This window comes from Zonotrichia leucophrys, chromosome 4A (assembly GCF_028769735.1).
Source record: "Zonotrichia leucophrys gambelii isolate GWCS_2022_RI chromosome 4A, RI_Zleu_2.0, whole genome shotgun sequence".
Taxonomy (NCBI): Eukaryota; Metazoa; Chordata; class Aves; order Passeriformes; family Passerellidae; genus Zonotrichia; species Zonotrichia leucophrys.
The window spans coordinates 4032639-4049089 of record NC_088174.1 but is presented as its reverse complement, the minus strand read 5'-3'; the positions used below and the strand labels follow the sequence as shown (position 1 = coordinate 4049089).

Sequence of the window (16451 nt, the reverse complement as noted above, 5' to 3'; positions counted from 1 at the left end):
TAAAGGGAAGGATGTACAGTAGGAAAGAAAGGCTATAGGGAAAAAAGGGAGTCACAGCCACGGAAATACCTGCTGTCTGCTGTGGTGGGGGATGTGGACAATCCTCTGAGGCAGCCAGGGCTTCCAGCGCCTGCAGGGTGGACACCAGGGCATCATCCAGCTCCTGGGCGTGGTCCCGCACGGTCCGTGGCTGCACGCTGTCGATCAGGGTGACCGGGATCTCGTCGTACAGGATGCCACAGAGGTGCCGGCCCTGCTCCTGGCTCTGGGCAGCCGCCCGGCGCTTGGGGTCGTCCTCGTCGGAGCTGTTGTCTCGGAAGCCAGGAGGGGGAGCGGCGATGGCGGGGAGCAGGGACGTTGTCTCGTCTTCTTCCTCGTCGTTGCCGGGAGGGGGAAGCGACATCAGGTCCACGGTGGTGTCGCGGGTGCTGCCGGGCTTGCCCGCCGTGCCCGAGGCCAGCTGGCTCCGGATCTTGGCCTGGCAGGACTCGCAGTACAGGTGGGCGCTGTCGCCGCGCAGGTGCGTGTCTATGGTGTGAGCCCTGGCCCTGCTGCCCTGCCTCTCCTGCTCGAGGCCAGCCGGGTCGCACTCCTTGGCTGCCCCGTTGTAGCCTTGGCCAGAGCTTTTGGAAGTGGGGTCAGATTTGGTCCTGGGACGAGTTTCCTCAAAAAAGATCAGGTTTTCATTGATATCCGTGGCGCTCTCCCTCTCCTTCCTCTGCTCTCGCATGTGCAGGTAGCAGAAGCGGATGAGCTCCGAGTCCCGGCTGGCAGCAGCCCCGGCTGCTCCGGGGACAGTGGCAGAGCCACCCACCAGCCCATTCTCCTTCTTTCCCACGTGCCCTGCCGTGGCAGGCCGCTGGAAGTTGTGTGCGTTGATGTAATCTAAACCAAAAGCACAACGGGAGCGTTAGCAGCAGCACCCAGTGAGGGGAAACAGCTGGGGAAGCTCCTGCCCACCCTGGAGAAACATCCCTGTGCTCTCTGCCCTCCAGTGGGACACCCACGCTCCCTGCAGCACAGCCAGCCCACCTGGCTGTCCTTTGGAAAACCTGCTGGGCCTGGCTGCCAGGAATGAGATAGGAAAAATGTCCTGCACCACAGAAGGAGTTGGAAGGGGCATTTCAAGGCCATCTGGTCCAATGGCAGGGACACCAACTAGATCAGGTTGCTCAGAGCCATGTCCAACACTCAAGGAAACCTTGAATGCTCCTGTGCCTACACCTCATCACCCTCATCATAAAACCCTTCCTCTTTGATCTAATCTGGATCTACTTTCAATTTAAAACCTATGCCCCTTGTCCTATAGCTACAAGTCCTATTAAAAAGCCTCCCTGGAGCCTTCTTTTCTCTAGATTAAAAGCTCCAACTCTCTCACCTAGGAGAGGTGCTCCAGTGCTCTGATCATCTTCACGGCCTCCCTCTGGACTCGCTCCAGCAGCTCCATGTCCTTGCTGTGCTGGGGAGTCCAGAGCTGGAGGCAGCACTGCAGGTGGGGTCTGGCCAGAGTGGAGCAGAGGGGCAGAATCCCCTCCCCTGACCTGCTGGTCCTGCTGCTGTTTGGGCAGCCCAGGACACTCCTGGCTTTCTGGGCTGAGAGTGCACATGGCTGGGTCCTGTCCAGCCTCTCATCCCCCTGCATCCCTGAGTCCTCCTCTGCAGGGCTGCTCTCCATCTGTCCATCCCCATCCTGGATCAGTACTGGGGTTGCTCTGCCCCAGGTACAGCCTTTGTACTTGGCCTTGTTGAACCCCATGGGATTCCCAGGGGCCACTGCTGGAGCTTATCCAGTCCCTGTGGATGTCACCCATCCTTCAGGACTATCAACCAAACCACTCAGCTTGGTGTCATCTGCAAACCTGCTGAGGGGGCTCTCACTCCACTGTGTCCTTGATGAGGACATGAAACAGTCCTGGTGCCAGGACAGATCCCTGAGCTCAATCCCTCTGCTGGGTAGACAGAGGCAGAGGAGGGCTGGCCAGCACAGCAGGCACTGGACACAGGGATGTGGGTGCTCATCACTGACCCACCAGTGTGTCCAGAGGGCAGCAGGAGCAGCCCAGCTGCTCCAACAAGGACCTCCAGCCCCAGCCTGCCAGCTCACATGTTATATGGCAAGAAGGAATTGTTGCCGTTTCTGGGTAATGTTGGCCACACCAAGCGGTGTTCATCAGGAGACTACTAAAAGTGGAGTAATATTGCCTTTTGGGGAGACATCCACTGCAGTTTGGCTGTGTTCCAGTGACGGGAACAGCCCCTTGTCCCTCACTGCCTGTGATCCATGTGCTATTTCTATCAGGCTGACAGCTACTGGATCAGGCTGGCTACAACAGAGCCTGCTGCTCTTGCTGTTAAGCATCTCCCAGTGACAGCCTCCCCTTGTTCCCTTGTGCAGGGAAAGTGGCTGAAATACTACTTGAATTTCTGGCCAGAGGTCCATCCCTCAGGAGGGGAATCTGTCTGCATTGCAGGTTGGATTGTGCAGCTGTGCTGAGAGCCAGGGGATGCAGGTTCTGTCTGACCAAGGGGAAATTAAATCAAATAAATCCTAATTAAATTCATTAGCTCGACAAATTGGACAATTTGTCTCCCCAAACACATGTTTGTATTATACTGTTCATCACCTGCAATGCTAAAATCCCAATAAAAACAAAATCTCTTTGATGCCTGGCCATGAAATGACAGCTGGGTGAGGGAGCACAAGGCTGCCAGAGCTGGGCATGTGTGGGCTTCAGGAGGGTGGCAAAGGCTGAGGTAGAGGCTTTGCTGGCTGCCCATGCCAAGGCCTGCTGCTGAATGGGGCCAAACCCCAAAAATCCAAAATCCAGCTGCTGCATGCTCAGGAGGGAGAAAACTGCCTGACAAGGAGCTGAGAGAGCAGCTAAGGGCACAGAGCTGATGGTGGCTGAGGGTGAGAGTGGGGAGAAGAAGGGGCAGGGAGCTGAATCACCTGCGTAGCTCCAGCAGGGCACACTGGAGGGCAAGGCTGTGGCATATGGCTCCTCAGGGAGATGCAGAGATGGATCTCACTGACAACGTTCAGACAGCGTGTGCATTTCTAAAAATGTCTGCTGTTCAGCAGGAGGCTCTAATGGGCCTCAGGGAAGATGGATGTGCTCCTCTTCTAGGTAAAAGCATGGGCCAAGGCTTGATTTTTACATTTAAGATTCTGGCACAGTCTGCCTGCAGCCTGGGAAGTCTGGGCTAACTTAATTCATCCCAGTGGGGCTCTCTCCTGCAAGGATGTGCTAATGATCAGCATCCCTGCTCCCTGTGATCCAGCCAGCTCTGACAGCTCAGCCTGCAGCCCTGAGGAGAGCAGGATGTGAGCAGACTGCCCAGCACACCCTAAACCCACTCCTCCTGCAGGGTGGCTGGGCTGAGTGCCCTGGGTCTGCAAGGGACCTGCTCCACCCCACGGGTCACAGAGGTTCTCACTGCACCCAGGAGGATGGAGCAGGGCACCCAGAGAAGGCTGGCACAGACCCACTGCTGTCCTGCCCACTCTGTGAGTCCCTCTCACATGACTCCCACCCTGCAGGGTTACTGAGATTGGTTATTTGAGACTGACAAGAGCAGGGCAAGACCTACAACTCTTTGGTAGAGGGCTGGATGAAGACCCTGAAGCAAAACCTCAGGAAAAAAATTCTGGCTATTGCCACAGAATGTGGGAAAAAACCTCCTGCACGTGCTGAGACATCCCCAGATGCCAGGAATTGTGGTGCTGCCAGCCTCCTGCCAAGCCCTTGGGTGTGGGGTGCTCTGCCCCTCTCTGACTCCCCACAGCCACGTCCCCCTGTGTCCCTGTGTCCCACAAGCCAGGGAAGGAGCACTCTGATGGCAGCTAAACCAGCTCAGCTGCAAACACCCTCTGCTCACAGCAAAATGAGATTGAATGCATTTCCATAGGGCAAGCAGGGCAGAACACAGTGACAGCTGTCAGTCAGGGGCACAGAGGAAGAAAGGAGAGGAAACTGCTTGTACTTACACCAAAATCACCTGCCAGGCCTGTCCTGGATTCTGAGGCTGCTGCAGATGCTTTCCTGATCCCTCTTGTGAGTGTGTCCTCCCACAGGTGCCAAATCCATGCCTGGGTGCCTTCCTCAAAGGCACCAAGGGCTTTCCCAGGGACCCTCTGCACTCCTCCCCAGGCCAGGCCCATCCTTGGAAGGGAGTTTTGACACTGGACCTAAACTGAGCACTTATCACAGCTCTCTGGAGCTGCAGTGTCACTTGGGGGGTCTGGGAGTGACCTTGGGTTGGTATTTTGCCCATCTCCAGTCACTAAACCCTTATTTTACAGTTCCTATACAAAATATATTGGATGTGAGCAGCAGCATGTGGTTCATGGTTGGCTCTCGTTTGAAATCACTCTTGAGAATCATTGCTCTTTTTGGAGGGTGACTCACACCTGCAATCCATCCCTAAGGGACAGCATTGGTGCCTGCTGGGACAGAAGCTCCTGCTGTGTCCAGACCAGCCTTCTGCCCCCTGAAAAGCTGGGGCAGCCAAGTTTCCTTCCTGATTTAGGAAATCAGCAGAGCAGCCACGCTCACAGGGCTGCTGTCACAGACATCTTTTATGAAAAATCCTTTCTTTAGGATTTTCCCTTCTGAGAAGCTGAGGCCTCAGAAAAAGAATGTAAACAATGGTTATCTGCTGCTGTAGAATGAAACAGGTCGATTTTTGATTGAGCCATCTTGAATGTTTATAATTAATGGCCAATCAAGACAGCTATCTCAGAGTCCGAGAGAGCTGCCTTTTGTTATCATTCTTTTCTTTTCTTTTCTATTCTATTCTTCACTTAGCTAGCTTCTGAAGAAATCTTTCCTTCTATTTCTTTTTAGTATAGTTATAATGTAATATATATATATCATAAAATAATAAATCAAGCCTTCTGAACATAGAGTCAACATTCTGGTTTCTCCCTTCACCTGCAAACCCCTGTGACCACTGTCACAGGCTGCCCCTGAGGCTCAGAGCCCCAGGCTGGGGGCAGCAGTGTCAGAGGCAGCAGGAATGCAGCCCCTGAGCTCACACACTCGGGTGGAGCAGGATGCCAGCCAGGGAATGCACAGGCTGCTCTGTGAGCCCCAGCTTGTGGCTGGCAGCCTCACAGGGCTCCTCCTCAAACAGCCCCTCCTGGAGCTGCTCCAGGAGCTGCCAGCACGGCTCATGGGGAGTGTTTAGGGGCTGAGCTGACACCACAAGTCATTTTGGCTGACCCACAATGAGCACCTGTCTCTTGGCTCCTTGCTTTCTGGTTAAAGAGGGAGCCTGCTGCTTCTCCAGGTGAATGGGAGCTGTGTCAGGGAAAGCCTTTCCCTCCCTGATGCTGCAGGGGAGGGCAGGGGGCTGGGCAAGGGGCTGGCACAGAAAGCAGAGGCTGAAACGTACCTGCCTTGATAATCTGAGGAGGGGGTGGCTGGCTGGGGGCCCTGGACAGGATCATCTTCTTGGAGTCCACCAGGAGCCGGCAGTAGCCCGCGATGAGGCAGGCGAAGTTGGTGGCTTCAGGCCACTCCATCAGCAACACCAGGGGCTGCAAGGCAAGAGGGACAGAGAGAGTGAGGGCCCCTGGCTCAGCTGATGGGCACCAGAGCTGCCCAGGGCTCTGCTGGGCCCTGCACTGGTGGAACTGGTGAGCTGCTGGTGCTCCCAGCAATGCCAGGTGAAACCAGCCAGCTGCACAGCCTGGCTCCTGCTCACCCAGATGAGCACAGGAGGGTGCCTGGCTGCAGCTGTGGTTCCTGATTGCTGAGGGACCCACAACAATGTCCTTCTGATCCTTTGTGTGCATATCAGTGCTCTGAGACCACCTGTTTAACCATCAGGGCCTCTGGAGGAGCACAGGGAGTTTGGGAGTCTCCAGAGCTGCCAGAAGTGCAGGGAGTTTGGGAGCTGCCAGAACCCCTCTCTCATTGCAGGCACTGTGTTTCCCTACCATAAATTAAAATATCTGCTTCCAGCAGGATGCCAAAAGGGCCAAACCCCATTACAGGTTCCCCCAGCTACCACTCTGAGACTGTGGATCTTATTTAAACCTAACCCTTTGGAAAATTAAATTTGTGCTTAGGAGCAGATGGTGCCTTCCCTTTTAGGAGAGTATTTATTTGCATGCTAAAAAAGAGCTTTGCTTTAAAGAGAAATAAAACTCAGACATGATCTGTGTGACACATATAACCTCACAGCACAATCTAGCAGCAGACAGTGTCACTCCCAGCTCCCAGATTGTCCCAAGGAGAGGATCAGCGTGCCAGGGAAGCTGTTGGGGTGGGATTCACTGTTACCCACCCAGTGAGGTCCTGGGCACTGCTGGAGCAGGCTGAGCAGAGCAGCCTCTGTCAGCACAGCTCACCTGGGAGATCTCTGCTCCATCTGAGCCCCCAGCTCTGCTCAGAACAGACCCATGAGATGGGAAAAACTGACAGGTGCCTTCAACAGTTATGGCAAAAGCAGCTCCTGCCCTCACCTACCCCTTGCACAAAGCACTTCTGGGTACAGGGGATATCTGAGCCAACTGGGGATGCTGAACTGCTACACACTCAGCCTCTTGCACACTGAGCCCTCCAGGACTCAGAAGAACTCATTTACCACACTCAGGGAACACCAAGGCTGTTTTACAAAATGCTTAAGCCTACACAGTGTGAAAAGCATTAAAGCTATTTTGGTTTTCTTGTTTTATAACCACAAGAGGTTCCTGGTACCCACTGGCCAGTTTTGTGCTCTGCTCAATATTTCCTTCTGTAAGCTACAAAGCCAATTCTGGCACAGCAAGGCCCACCTTAGGCCAGTGTCATGCTCTGGACCATAAAGTGCAACAAACTTGGGTGTAAAGCCATCAACATGAGATCCCCAAGACATGCCGGCCCCTGGCACATTTCTCCCAGGGCCAGGGTGAAGAAGTTCCCTCTTTGGCTGCTGTGCAGGAAGATAAAGGAAAAGAAATAACTTGATGTGGAGAAGAAGCAGCCTGACAAGTGAACATGCTCTGCTGAGAGGCTCTGCCCCTGCCTGCTTGACAAGGCTCTCTCTTTGGAAAATAAACCTGAGATGACACAGATCAAAGGGGAAGTACCAAAGCAGAGAGGGAGGAGTGAAGAGGTTCTCAACATAGCTCAGAGGAGGCAGCATGCAGTGGTGGGGGGTGACACCTCTTAGCCCAGCTCCAGTCTTGACATAAGTGATGAAAGGAAACCATGTGTTCTGTGTATGAAGCATCCTTAAAACAAGTGGCTTCTACACAGGGCTAAGCTCTCCTGGATTTTTCAAGCCATCTCTTGAATGAGGACATCTTTGTGCATTTTCCCTGCTCTGCTCTGCAGGGTTTGGAGTGCCAGCAACAAGGGAGGGAGCAAATCCCAGTGGGAAGGAGGCAGTGGGTGATGGACACCCACTGCTGGGAGACTAAACCAAGAGGCCAAGGTGGGCTGAGAGTCCCAATCCTAAAGGAGAAGCAGGGGACAGTTTCCACCATGTGTGAATCCCACCAGGGCAGAGCGGCACAGGGCTATGAACCTTCATTTCCCCCCTGTCAGTGCTCACCCTGCAGCCCCAGGGCAGCCCCAGTGCCACAGCTGGTGACCAGCATCTCCAGGACCCATTTCCCTCTTTCCACATTTCCCAGCTGGTGACCAGCATCTCCAGGACCCATTTCCATCTTTCCATGTTTCCATTTTTGCTCAGCTGCCTCTGCCTCAGGATGCTCCCACCCATCCAGAGATGGGACTGCAGGTTCTTGCTGCAGGACACAGCCCCTGGATCAGTCCTCCTGAAGGGTGACAGGACGGAGATACAACAACCCTGACTGGTGTTCCTTGACTACAATGAAGCACCAGGGTGCTGTGAGCTCCCTACCAGGTCTCCAAGCAGGTCCAGCCTCCAGAATGGCTTCCAGCTATAAACGCATGGCATGCAGGGGTTAACTGTGGCACTCTGCTCTGAAAAGGAGGAATCTAGAACCTGGTTAATGTTACAGCTTAGAAAAGATTACTCTGATACACTGACAGAGGAGCTGTGTGAGGGTTCTTCAACTGTCAGGCATTTAAATATTGTTATTGGGGATTAAATCACTTCAGGTGCAGCTTGGAGCCATCCACCTGTGCTGTGGATGTGTCATCTCCCCATGGCCTGGGAGCCCACAGTGCCTGGCTGTCACCCTGATTTTTTAAGTTCTTCTAAGCCTTCTGATGTTGACATTCTTGTAACAAATTTCATCACACACCATCTGTAAATAACTCATTGTTTTGCATTCTTTTATGGAGGAGAAGAAATTTGATGGACTGTTAGTTCGTCCAGTGTCATTGGAGAGGTGGCACTGTCACCCTCCAATTCGCTGTCACTATTGAAAAACTATAAATGTTGGAGTCAGAATTAAACCTTCCCTCTTTTTTACCTTGGAGAGCCCAGTGTCATGTTGTTTTATTTTGTGTCCTAGAGCAACATCCGGGTCTGTGTCCTGCTCATGGGTTATGACCTTTTACAAAGACACTGATTGTCACTATAGGACACGAAAGAACACAAGCTCACACTGCTGTTCTCAAGGTGAAGAAAAAAGGGCAGTTTATTTTCTGACTCCAACATTTATAGTTTTCCAAAAGTGACAATGGATTGGAGGGTGACAGTGCCACCTCTCCAATGACACTGGACAAACCAACAGTACATCAACTTTCTCTTTCTCTATAAAGGAATGCAAAACAATGAGTTATTTACAGAAAGTGTGTGAGAAAGTTTGCTACAAGAATGTTAACATCAGAAGACTTAGAAAATCTTAAAAAATCAAAGAAACAACTGGTGGTGAGCAAAGCTGCTGCAGTCAGGCTGTGCATCTCCCCTGGCCCTGCTGGCTCCTCTGCTGCTCACTGACAGAGTTCTGGCACAGGATCTGAGCCCTTCCCACACGGGGTTACGACTGACTCTCTCTCTTCCACTCTACTCTATTAAGTAGTTTTGCTGAGATTGCAACAGCTCAGCTGCTTTGGGATGTCCACCCTGCTGCCACATCCCTCTGAGAGCAGCCAGCAGATCTGGAAGTGATTTATGGGGCCAAGAGGCAAAGAGACAACATGATTGCAGCAGCCCTGTTCCCCTGGGACATGATTCCACAAGGAGGAGGTGCCAGGGCTGGCAGCTAATGGAGGTGTTATTTTTAGGCATTGGCACCCTTGGCCACCCTGTTCTATGTGGGCAAAGCAAACGAGATCCTGCGGAGACAGCCAGGCACGGTGAGCTGAGCAAATATTGACTTTGTGAGCAGGTGCACCAAGCACTTCCAGCTCAGGGTGCTGGGGGCTTTAGATGGCAAATTCAGGGCAGCTTTGTGGGGAGCTGCTCTAAATGAGAACAGCCCTGAAGAACTGCAGTCTGTGCTTTGGGCTTCCTTGGTTCTGGCAAAGGGGATTCATCTCCATTCCCTTGGAAACATCCTGCAAGAGGCAGAGAGGGTCCTGCCTGAGGTCAGGACTGCACAGGGCTGGGGTTTATTGTGTTTATTATCCCTGTCTACCTCCCTGCAGTTTTCTCAACTCACTGTTCAATCTCAACCAAACCCAACAAAAAGGCAGCGACCTGGAAGAGCATGAATCTTCCTAAGTTTTCCAAACCCAGGGGTGCAGTAGGGCAGAGCCTTGTGAGAGCAGCTGGAAGGCAGGGAGGGATGCAGCAGGCCAAGAGCAGTGCTGTTCCCCTGAGCCCTGCTCCCTGCCCTGGCAGCACAAGGTGCAGAGCTCTCTGTCCCAGGTGCTGATCAGGAGACAATACGATACTGATCACTGATGGGGAGTAGTTTATTATTCCAGATTGCAAGGCAAGATGTTTTCCATTACCATCTGTATGGCAGATTACCTTTGTCAAGGGGGCAGTTTGCCTTATCTCTCTCTTTGAGTGACCACATTCACACCTCCCTTGGGAGGGGACACCTGCTGATAACAGCTATTGAATGTCCCTGCATGGCTGATAAGAACTACAGCATCCCATTGGGAGATGTGAGCCCAGAGGGAGGAGCCAAGCATTCCTACCTGGATATAATCTGGAGATTCTGGAACACCAGCACGGCTTCTCCACTGGATTCCCCAGAGGAACAGCAGCTGCCTCTTTTTCCCCTGGATCTTCAGAGGAAGAATCCATCCTTCTCTACAGGATCCCTGCTCCAGCAGAACCAGCCCTGACACTGCAGGAGGGCTGAGCCACAATTCCAATGGGACTGCTGCCAACACCCTGACCCACAGGGTGTCAGGTTGGGTTCTGACTCTGGCAGTGTTGTTCTAGTGTACTGCATTGTTTATTTTATCCTTTTATTTCCTTCCCTGTTAAAGAACTGTTATTTCCTGCTCCCATATTTTTTGTTGCCTGAGAGCCCCTTAATTTGAAATGTATAGCAATTTGGAGGGAGGGGGGTTCATTTTCTCCATTTCAGGGAAGGCTCCTGCCTTCCTTAGCTGGCACCTGTATTTCCAAACCAAGACACTTCTCAACCTGGAAAACCCCTGGCTGTCCTCCCACCAGGCTCCTCTGGCCTGCCTCATGCCCACCATTCTTCCTCATTCTCACAGGCACATTCTTGCTGCTCCAGCTCCTCAGCAGCCCCAGGGCTCTGCAAAGCAGAAATGCCTGTGTTTTGTCAGCACAGCAGCACCTTTAAAGTGAAAACTCCAAATTTTACACAGAAGCAAACTTAGTGGGATAATCCTACTGCTCTAAAAACTGGACAAACATCAGATGCCCAGGTAAAGGTTCATGTCTGACCTGTAATGTGCCAACATGTAAAAAAAGCAAATTTTCGCAAGGATGCTCTTCCTACATCTACATGTGTAACACCAGCCTGAAATTACTGATGGTTTCATCTTTCATGCATAATGGTTTCCCAGATTTTCTAGGCCTCATGAGGAAAGGACACCTTTTCATTCAAAGTTTCCTGCTTGACAACCAGTCTCTCTGTGAAGTAAAACAAAATATGTTTATACTGGATAGAAGAAATTACTTTTGCATTAGTTTATAATTGATAAAGTGATTTTTCTATAATGCTCTGCTTTTAAATAAGATCTGAGTGTCCTTCTGGAGGGTATTTTCTTGCTCAAACAAAGGTCTGTAGGAAATTTTCTGGCCAGGGTTATGCTAGATGATTTTAACAGTCCTCATACTGAAATTAATTTATGACCCAATCTATTCATACTATAACCTCTAAGATGATATGCATTTCCTTTTAATCTCCCTCCTTTACTTTGGGTCCTACTCTGCTTCCTTTAATGCACTGCAGCAGAAAGATGGGAGATGAATTTACATAATTTATGTTCCTTGGTTTACTTGAGGTGCACTGCCAAGTTTTTATTTAATAATACAGGCACCTGGGCCTAATGAGGCAGCAGCCAATTTTTCACTTCTACTTTGACCTTTCCTTCTCTCCCCTGCAGCATTATTAACTCAGCTCTATCAATACCAGGCTGCTTGTGACTAGGACCACCATTTCCCACTTGTTGATCAATAAGGGCACTGCCTTGGTTAGACCTGCAGCACTCTCCTTCCTTAGAGGGCTGCAGTTTTTGGTAGGGTTTGGGGCTTTATTTTTGTTTTTTTAATGAACAAATCAAATCTGGATTTGCAGGCTTGGAAACCCATCCTCTCCACATGTTGTCTGCATTTCCTGTTTCTGGCTGGCTCCTCTCCTGGGTGCCTGCAGGCAGGGCTCTGGGTGCTGCTGGAGATAGGAAGTGCTTAGATTTGCATCCCAGTGCTTTGCTTTTCATCCCATTCCTTTGCTTGACGTCCTATTCCCTTGCTTCATATTCCACTCCTCTCCTTTACATCCCATTCCTCTGCTTTACATCCCATTCCCTTGCTTTTTATCCCATTCCCCTGCTTTATATTCTATTCCTCTGCTTTTCATCCCACTGCAAGCAGGCATCTGTGTCTGCCCCTCCCACCCAGGTACCGAGCCAAAGGAAATCTCAATCCCTCCCTCTCCCCCACGAGATGATGATGGTGTTTCAGAATGGTTTCATGCAAATAAAGATTAATTCAGTAAGGAATCAGAGCTCAGCCCCATTGTCTCTCCAAAGCCTCGCTCTTCCTGTAGGAGAAATCCCAGGGGCTTCAGTCAGGGCTTGCAGGAGCAGGAGGAAGGTGAGGTGACTCTGATGTGGCTCCCCACTGTTTTCACACTGGGGTTTGGCAAATGCACATTGGGCTCTGGCTTCAGCAGCACAGCCCATCCCTGCTGTGATCAGCCCAGGGAGCACAGCCAGGGTTGGGGCTGGCTCAAGGGCTCAACATTCATCACCTGTGACAGGAAGGGGCTCCTTGGCCCCTTCCAGGAGGAGAGGAGAGGGCTGAGCCCCAGCTGTGCATGGTGCTCTGTTTTCCATGGCAGGCTGGAAGCACACCCTGGGACACCAACACCAGTACCCACATTCCAGGCACAGCAGCAGCAGCCAGGGACCTTTCTGAATTAATTTTTCCTTTGGTTTTCTCTCTCAAGTCTTGACCTCAGCTTAAGCACCAGGCTGGCTGCAGGCCCTGCTGGGAGACCAAAGTCAATTGCCCCAATGCCTTTGATTGAATTGTGCCTGGCCAGCAGCCAGTGCCCCAGAGCCAGCACAGGGACAGGCACAGCCTGGGCCAGCTCCTGTGCTCCTCTGCAGAGCTTGCCCAGGCTCAGGTGATCTAGCTGTCCCCCAAGCACCTTCTGTCATTCACATTCAGAGTGCTTCAGCAGCCTTTGTCCCAATGTCAGGACTGTTAATAACAAAAAGCCCAGCAGTGTGCAGCTGTGTAAATCAGAGAGGAGAAATGCTCCATTGGAAAAGCCATTTCAGAAAGAACAAACCCTCTGCTCCCGTGGGAGCTGTGGAGCTGCACAGCCAGGGGAGCCTGGAGCTGAGCAGCTCTCCCACACCTCCTGCACTGGGGAGCAGCCACCTCCTGTGCCCCCTTCCAGGCTGCCAGGCTTGCCCAGGTGCCAGGCAGGAGATGCTGGCATTGTCCTTCCTGGCAGGTACAGGAGGAATCTGCAGTGCTGCACCAGGGAGGAAGGGAGGTGCATGCCTGCAGCTCCATTTTGAGCTGGCTCAGAAGCATTGGCCACTCTCAAATGCTGGTCCCAGCAGGAGGGGGAAGCCCCTGGGAGATGCAGAGCCCCCTAACCTGGCAAGATGCACTTAATAAAGATGATGTAAAATCATAAAGATCACAGGAGACACCTTGTGCCACCTCCCTGCCCCCAGCACTGAGCTCCAAAATCAGCGCCCAAACACTGATTCTGAGGAGGAAGAACAGAGAAGCAACAGCCCCAGCAGAAAGGAGGCTTTGCCAGGTAAGAATGACCACTGGAACCTGCCAAAGGACCTCCTGCCCCACTGCAGTGCAGCTGAGGATGTGCAGTCCTGCTCCCAGCTGCAGGCTGGGAGCTTTCTCAGTATTCCCAAGCAGAGCTGCTCACTTCTTCCATGACTGTTGAGACAAACCTGCTCCTGTCCTCCCTGCAGCTCTCACAGACCTGGCAGGGAACAAAAATCCTTGGAACCAGCAGCAGAAGCCTGGAGGTTTTTGGTTTTCTGTCCTGAGGTTGTGTGGCTCCTCTCTGAGGGTTCTGTCAGCATCTGCCACCCTCTTGCACAGTGGCAAAACGCAAAAGAAGGCAAAGCAGAGCTCCCAGCCCTGGGTTTGTATCCCTGGGCTGTTCTAAACAGCAATGGAAGCCCAGGATGGAAAAGCTCCAAAACAAACCAATTAACTACACCTAGTGAATAATTCATAAGACAAACAGTATTTCTTTTCTGCCCGAAATAAATGCAAATGGTTTATGATTTCCTCAAGCCTGTTTGTTACCTGAAAATCTCCCCAAGCTCCTTCCTGGCAGGTGAGTCTGGGCTGTGGGTGCAGCTCAGCAGCAGGGAGGGATGTCTGGACTGTGCTGGTTTGGTCAGGGTGTTCAGACTCCCCAGCCAAGGGCTGCTCCATGACCTGACCCCTTTTTTAACCCATTTTAGCTACACGTAGAAATTCAAGATGGTCTTACTGCACAAAACCCTAAAGCATCATTGGCCATCTGTGTTTCCACAGTAACTCAGTGAGCACCTCCCACAGATTCAGCTGGGAGCTGCCCCAGCACCAGCATCCCCTGACAGCAGGGTGAATAGCCCAGGGGGACATCCCCTCCTACACTGGAGCTCTGACAGGCTCCCAGGGGTGACAGGGATTTGACAGGTCCCCAGAGCAGTCAGGACACCACTCTGAGCCCTCTAATGGTTTGCAAACTCACAGCAGAAACTGATTGATTTGCAACCTGGGGCTTTAGCCAGTGACACGTTCAGTGCAACAGAATAATTGCAGAGAGCAGATTAGCACTGTGAGCTAATGATCTTTTTGCCTGCTTTTCTCAGCCTGCCTCATCCATCGCTGTCCTGCGTGGGATTAGCATATGCCTGGTTTTGGAGCAAACATTCTGCTTTAAAACCCAGCCCTTTGGATAATGGGTAAATGAAGACAGATAACAGCAGCTCTGCCCTGGCACAGTGCTGTTGAGCCTGCTGAGATCCATAAATGGGGTGTTTGCTCCATTCCAGGCAGGCTGAGGGGCTTTTGGTGGCCAGAGGCAGCTGCCTGGAATTCCTCCTGGAGACAGATAAAGGCATCGTGCATGTGGATGTGCTCACAGGAAAGTGTGAGCTGCTTACTCCAGTGAGCTGGCTTTCCTCCAGCTTTGGGGGGCTGGATAGCAGGGTCACAGGGGAAAGTCTGCTCCTGCAGCAGGAAAGGGCTGCTGGAGGCACAGAGGGGATTTCTGCAGCGGGGAATGGCTGTGGGGAGCAGCGCTGCAGGATCCGTGGACAAGTGCGTGGGAATTGCCACCTAATTCAGAGCAGATGGATGCCAGCAGCACCCAAGCCTCCAGAGCATCTGTCCCTCCTGTGGCCAGCCTGTGCTGGGGGGCACAGTGCTCTCCTGCACACCAGGGAGGGGACAGAGTGCCGTGGAGCTGGGTGACAGTGGGGACAGCCACGCTCAGAGCACTCACTGTGAGCCACAGCAACAGGACATGAGCAGCCTGTTATTAATGCATTAATGGGGTGGTTTTATACACACAAATCCCCCATCATTAATGCATTAATGGGGTGGTTTTACACACACAAATCCCCCATCATTAATGCATTAATGGGGTGGTTTTATAATGTATTAATGGGGTGATTTTATACACAAAAATCCCCCATCATTAACGCATTAATGGGGTGATTTTATACACAAAAATCCCCCATCATTAACGCATTAATGGGGTGGTTTTACACACACAAATCCTCCATCATCAGTGCATTAATGGGGCGGTTTTATACTCAAAAATCCCCCATTATTAATGCATTAATGGGGTGGTTTTATACACACAAACCCTCCATCATTAATGCATTAATGGGGTGGTTTTATAATGCATTAATGGGGTGATTTTATACACACAAATCCCCCATCATTAATGGGGTGGTTTTGTACACACAAATCCCCCATCATTAATGCATTAATGGGGTGGTTTTATACACAAAAATCCCCCATCATTAATGCATTAATGGGGTGGTTTTACACACACAAGTCCAAGGGCCGTGGGCAGCAGGAGGACCCAGCAGGGCTGCTCGTGGTGCAGCCAATATCCCCTGGTTATTCCTGCTCTCTAAGGAGAAAATGGATGGATTCCTGCACAGTCCAGGCAACTGGAGGGCTTTGAGCAGGGCAGGGTGAGGGCTTTGAAGGGTTGGGACAGGCACAGCAGGATACCCAGGCTTGAACTGCATAACTGACCTCGGTGGGATGCAGAAGAGGGAATGTTAAAAATGTTGCAGTTGACCAAATACCCACTGGATTAGGAATTCCAAGAAAGGGCTTTGTGGATGAGGCTGTGGAGGGGATGAGGATTAGCAGCGCTCTGGCAGAGGCTGCTGGGGTGTTAGTGCAGGTGAGCAGAGCAGCTGGAGCAGGCACAGAGGCAGCAGGAAAACAGACTTGGAGGAATTAATGAGCTGGGCTGGAGAAAGTGCTAAAATCCACCAGGACAGGAGGCAGCAGGAGAATCCTAAACAAATCCACCATGATTACAGCCGTGAGACTACCACTGAGACAGTGCAAAGGGAGGGCTGCAGAGAGGGCTGAGGCTTGGACACCTTGCAGGAGTGAAACACAGAGACAGTGGCAGAGCAGCTCAGCTTCATCAGTCTTGGGGGAAAAGGGGTGAATGCAGGGGCAGGAAAGCTGAGCCACAGCCAAAGGCTCAGAGGGTTTGTGCAGCAGCACCTCCCTGCCCCACAGAGCCCCACTGTGCCAGACTCTGCCAAGTACTGCTCCTGACTGATTAACTCCAAACCCAATCCTAACTGTCCTGTTGAATTCAAGGTGGGAGGAGAGAAGACTTGGCATTTATCTGTGAGATCTCTGCCTCTCAGCTGTCCTTCCCCTGGGGACAGGGACACCGAGGATGG

General features: G+C 51.9%; 1 protein-coding gene across 6 annotated transcripts in view; it reads right to left on the bottom strand.

The window, feature by feature from the left end:
- Positions 1 to 16451, bottom strand: part of FRMPD3 (FERM and PDZ domain containing 3) — a 66620-nt gene that overhangs the window by 6748 nt on the left and 43421 nt on the right. For all 6 annotated transcript variants that reach the window (XM_064713099.1, XM_064713101.1, XM_064713102.1 and 3 more), the window contains 2 exons: positions 5398 to 5542; positions 70 to 885 (listed from right to left, as the gene is read on the bottom strand). In XM_064713099.1, coding sequence (XP_064569169.1) covers positions 70 to 885; positions 5398 to 5542 — 961 coding nt within the window. The remainder of the gene's footprint in view (positions 1 to 69; positions 886 to 5397; positions 5543 to 16451) is intronic.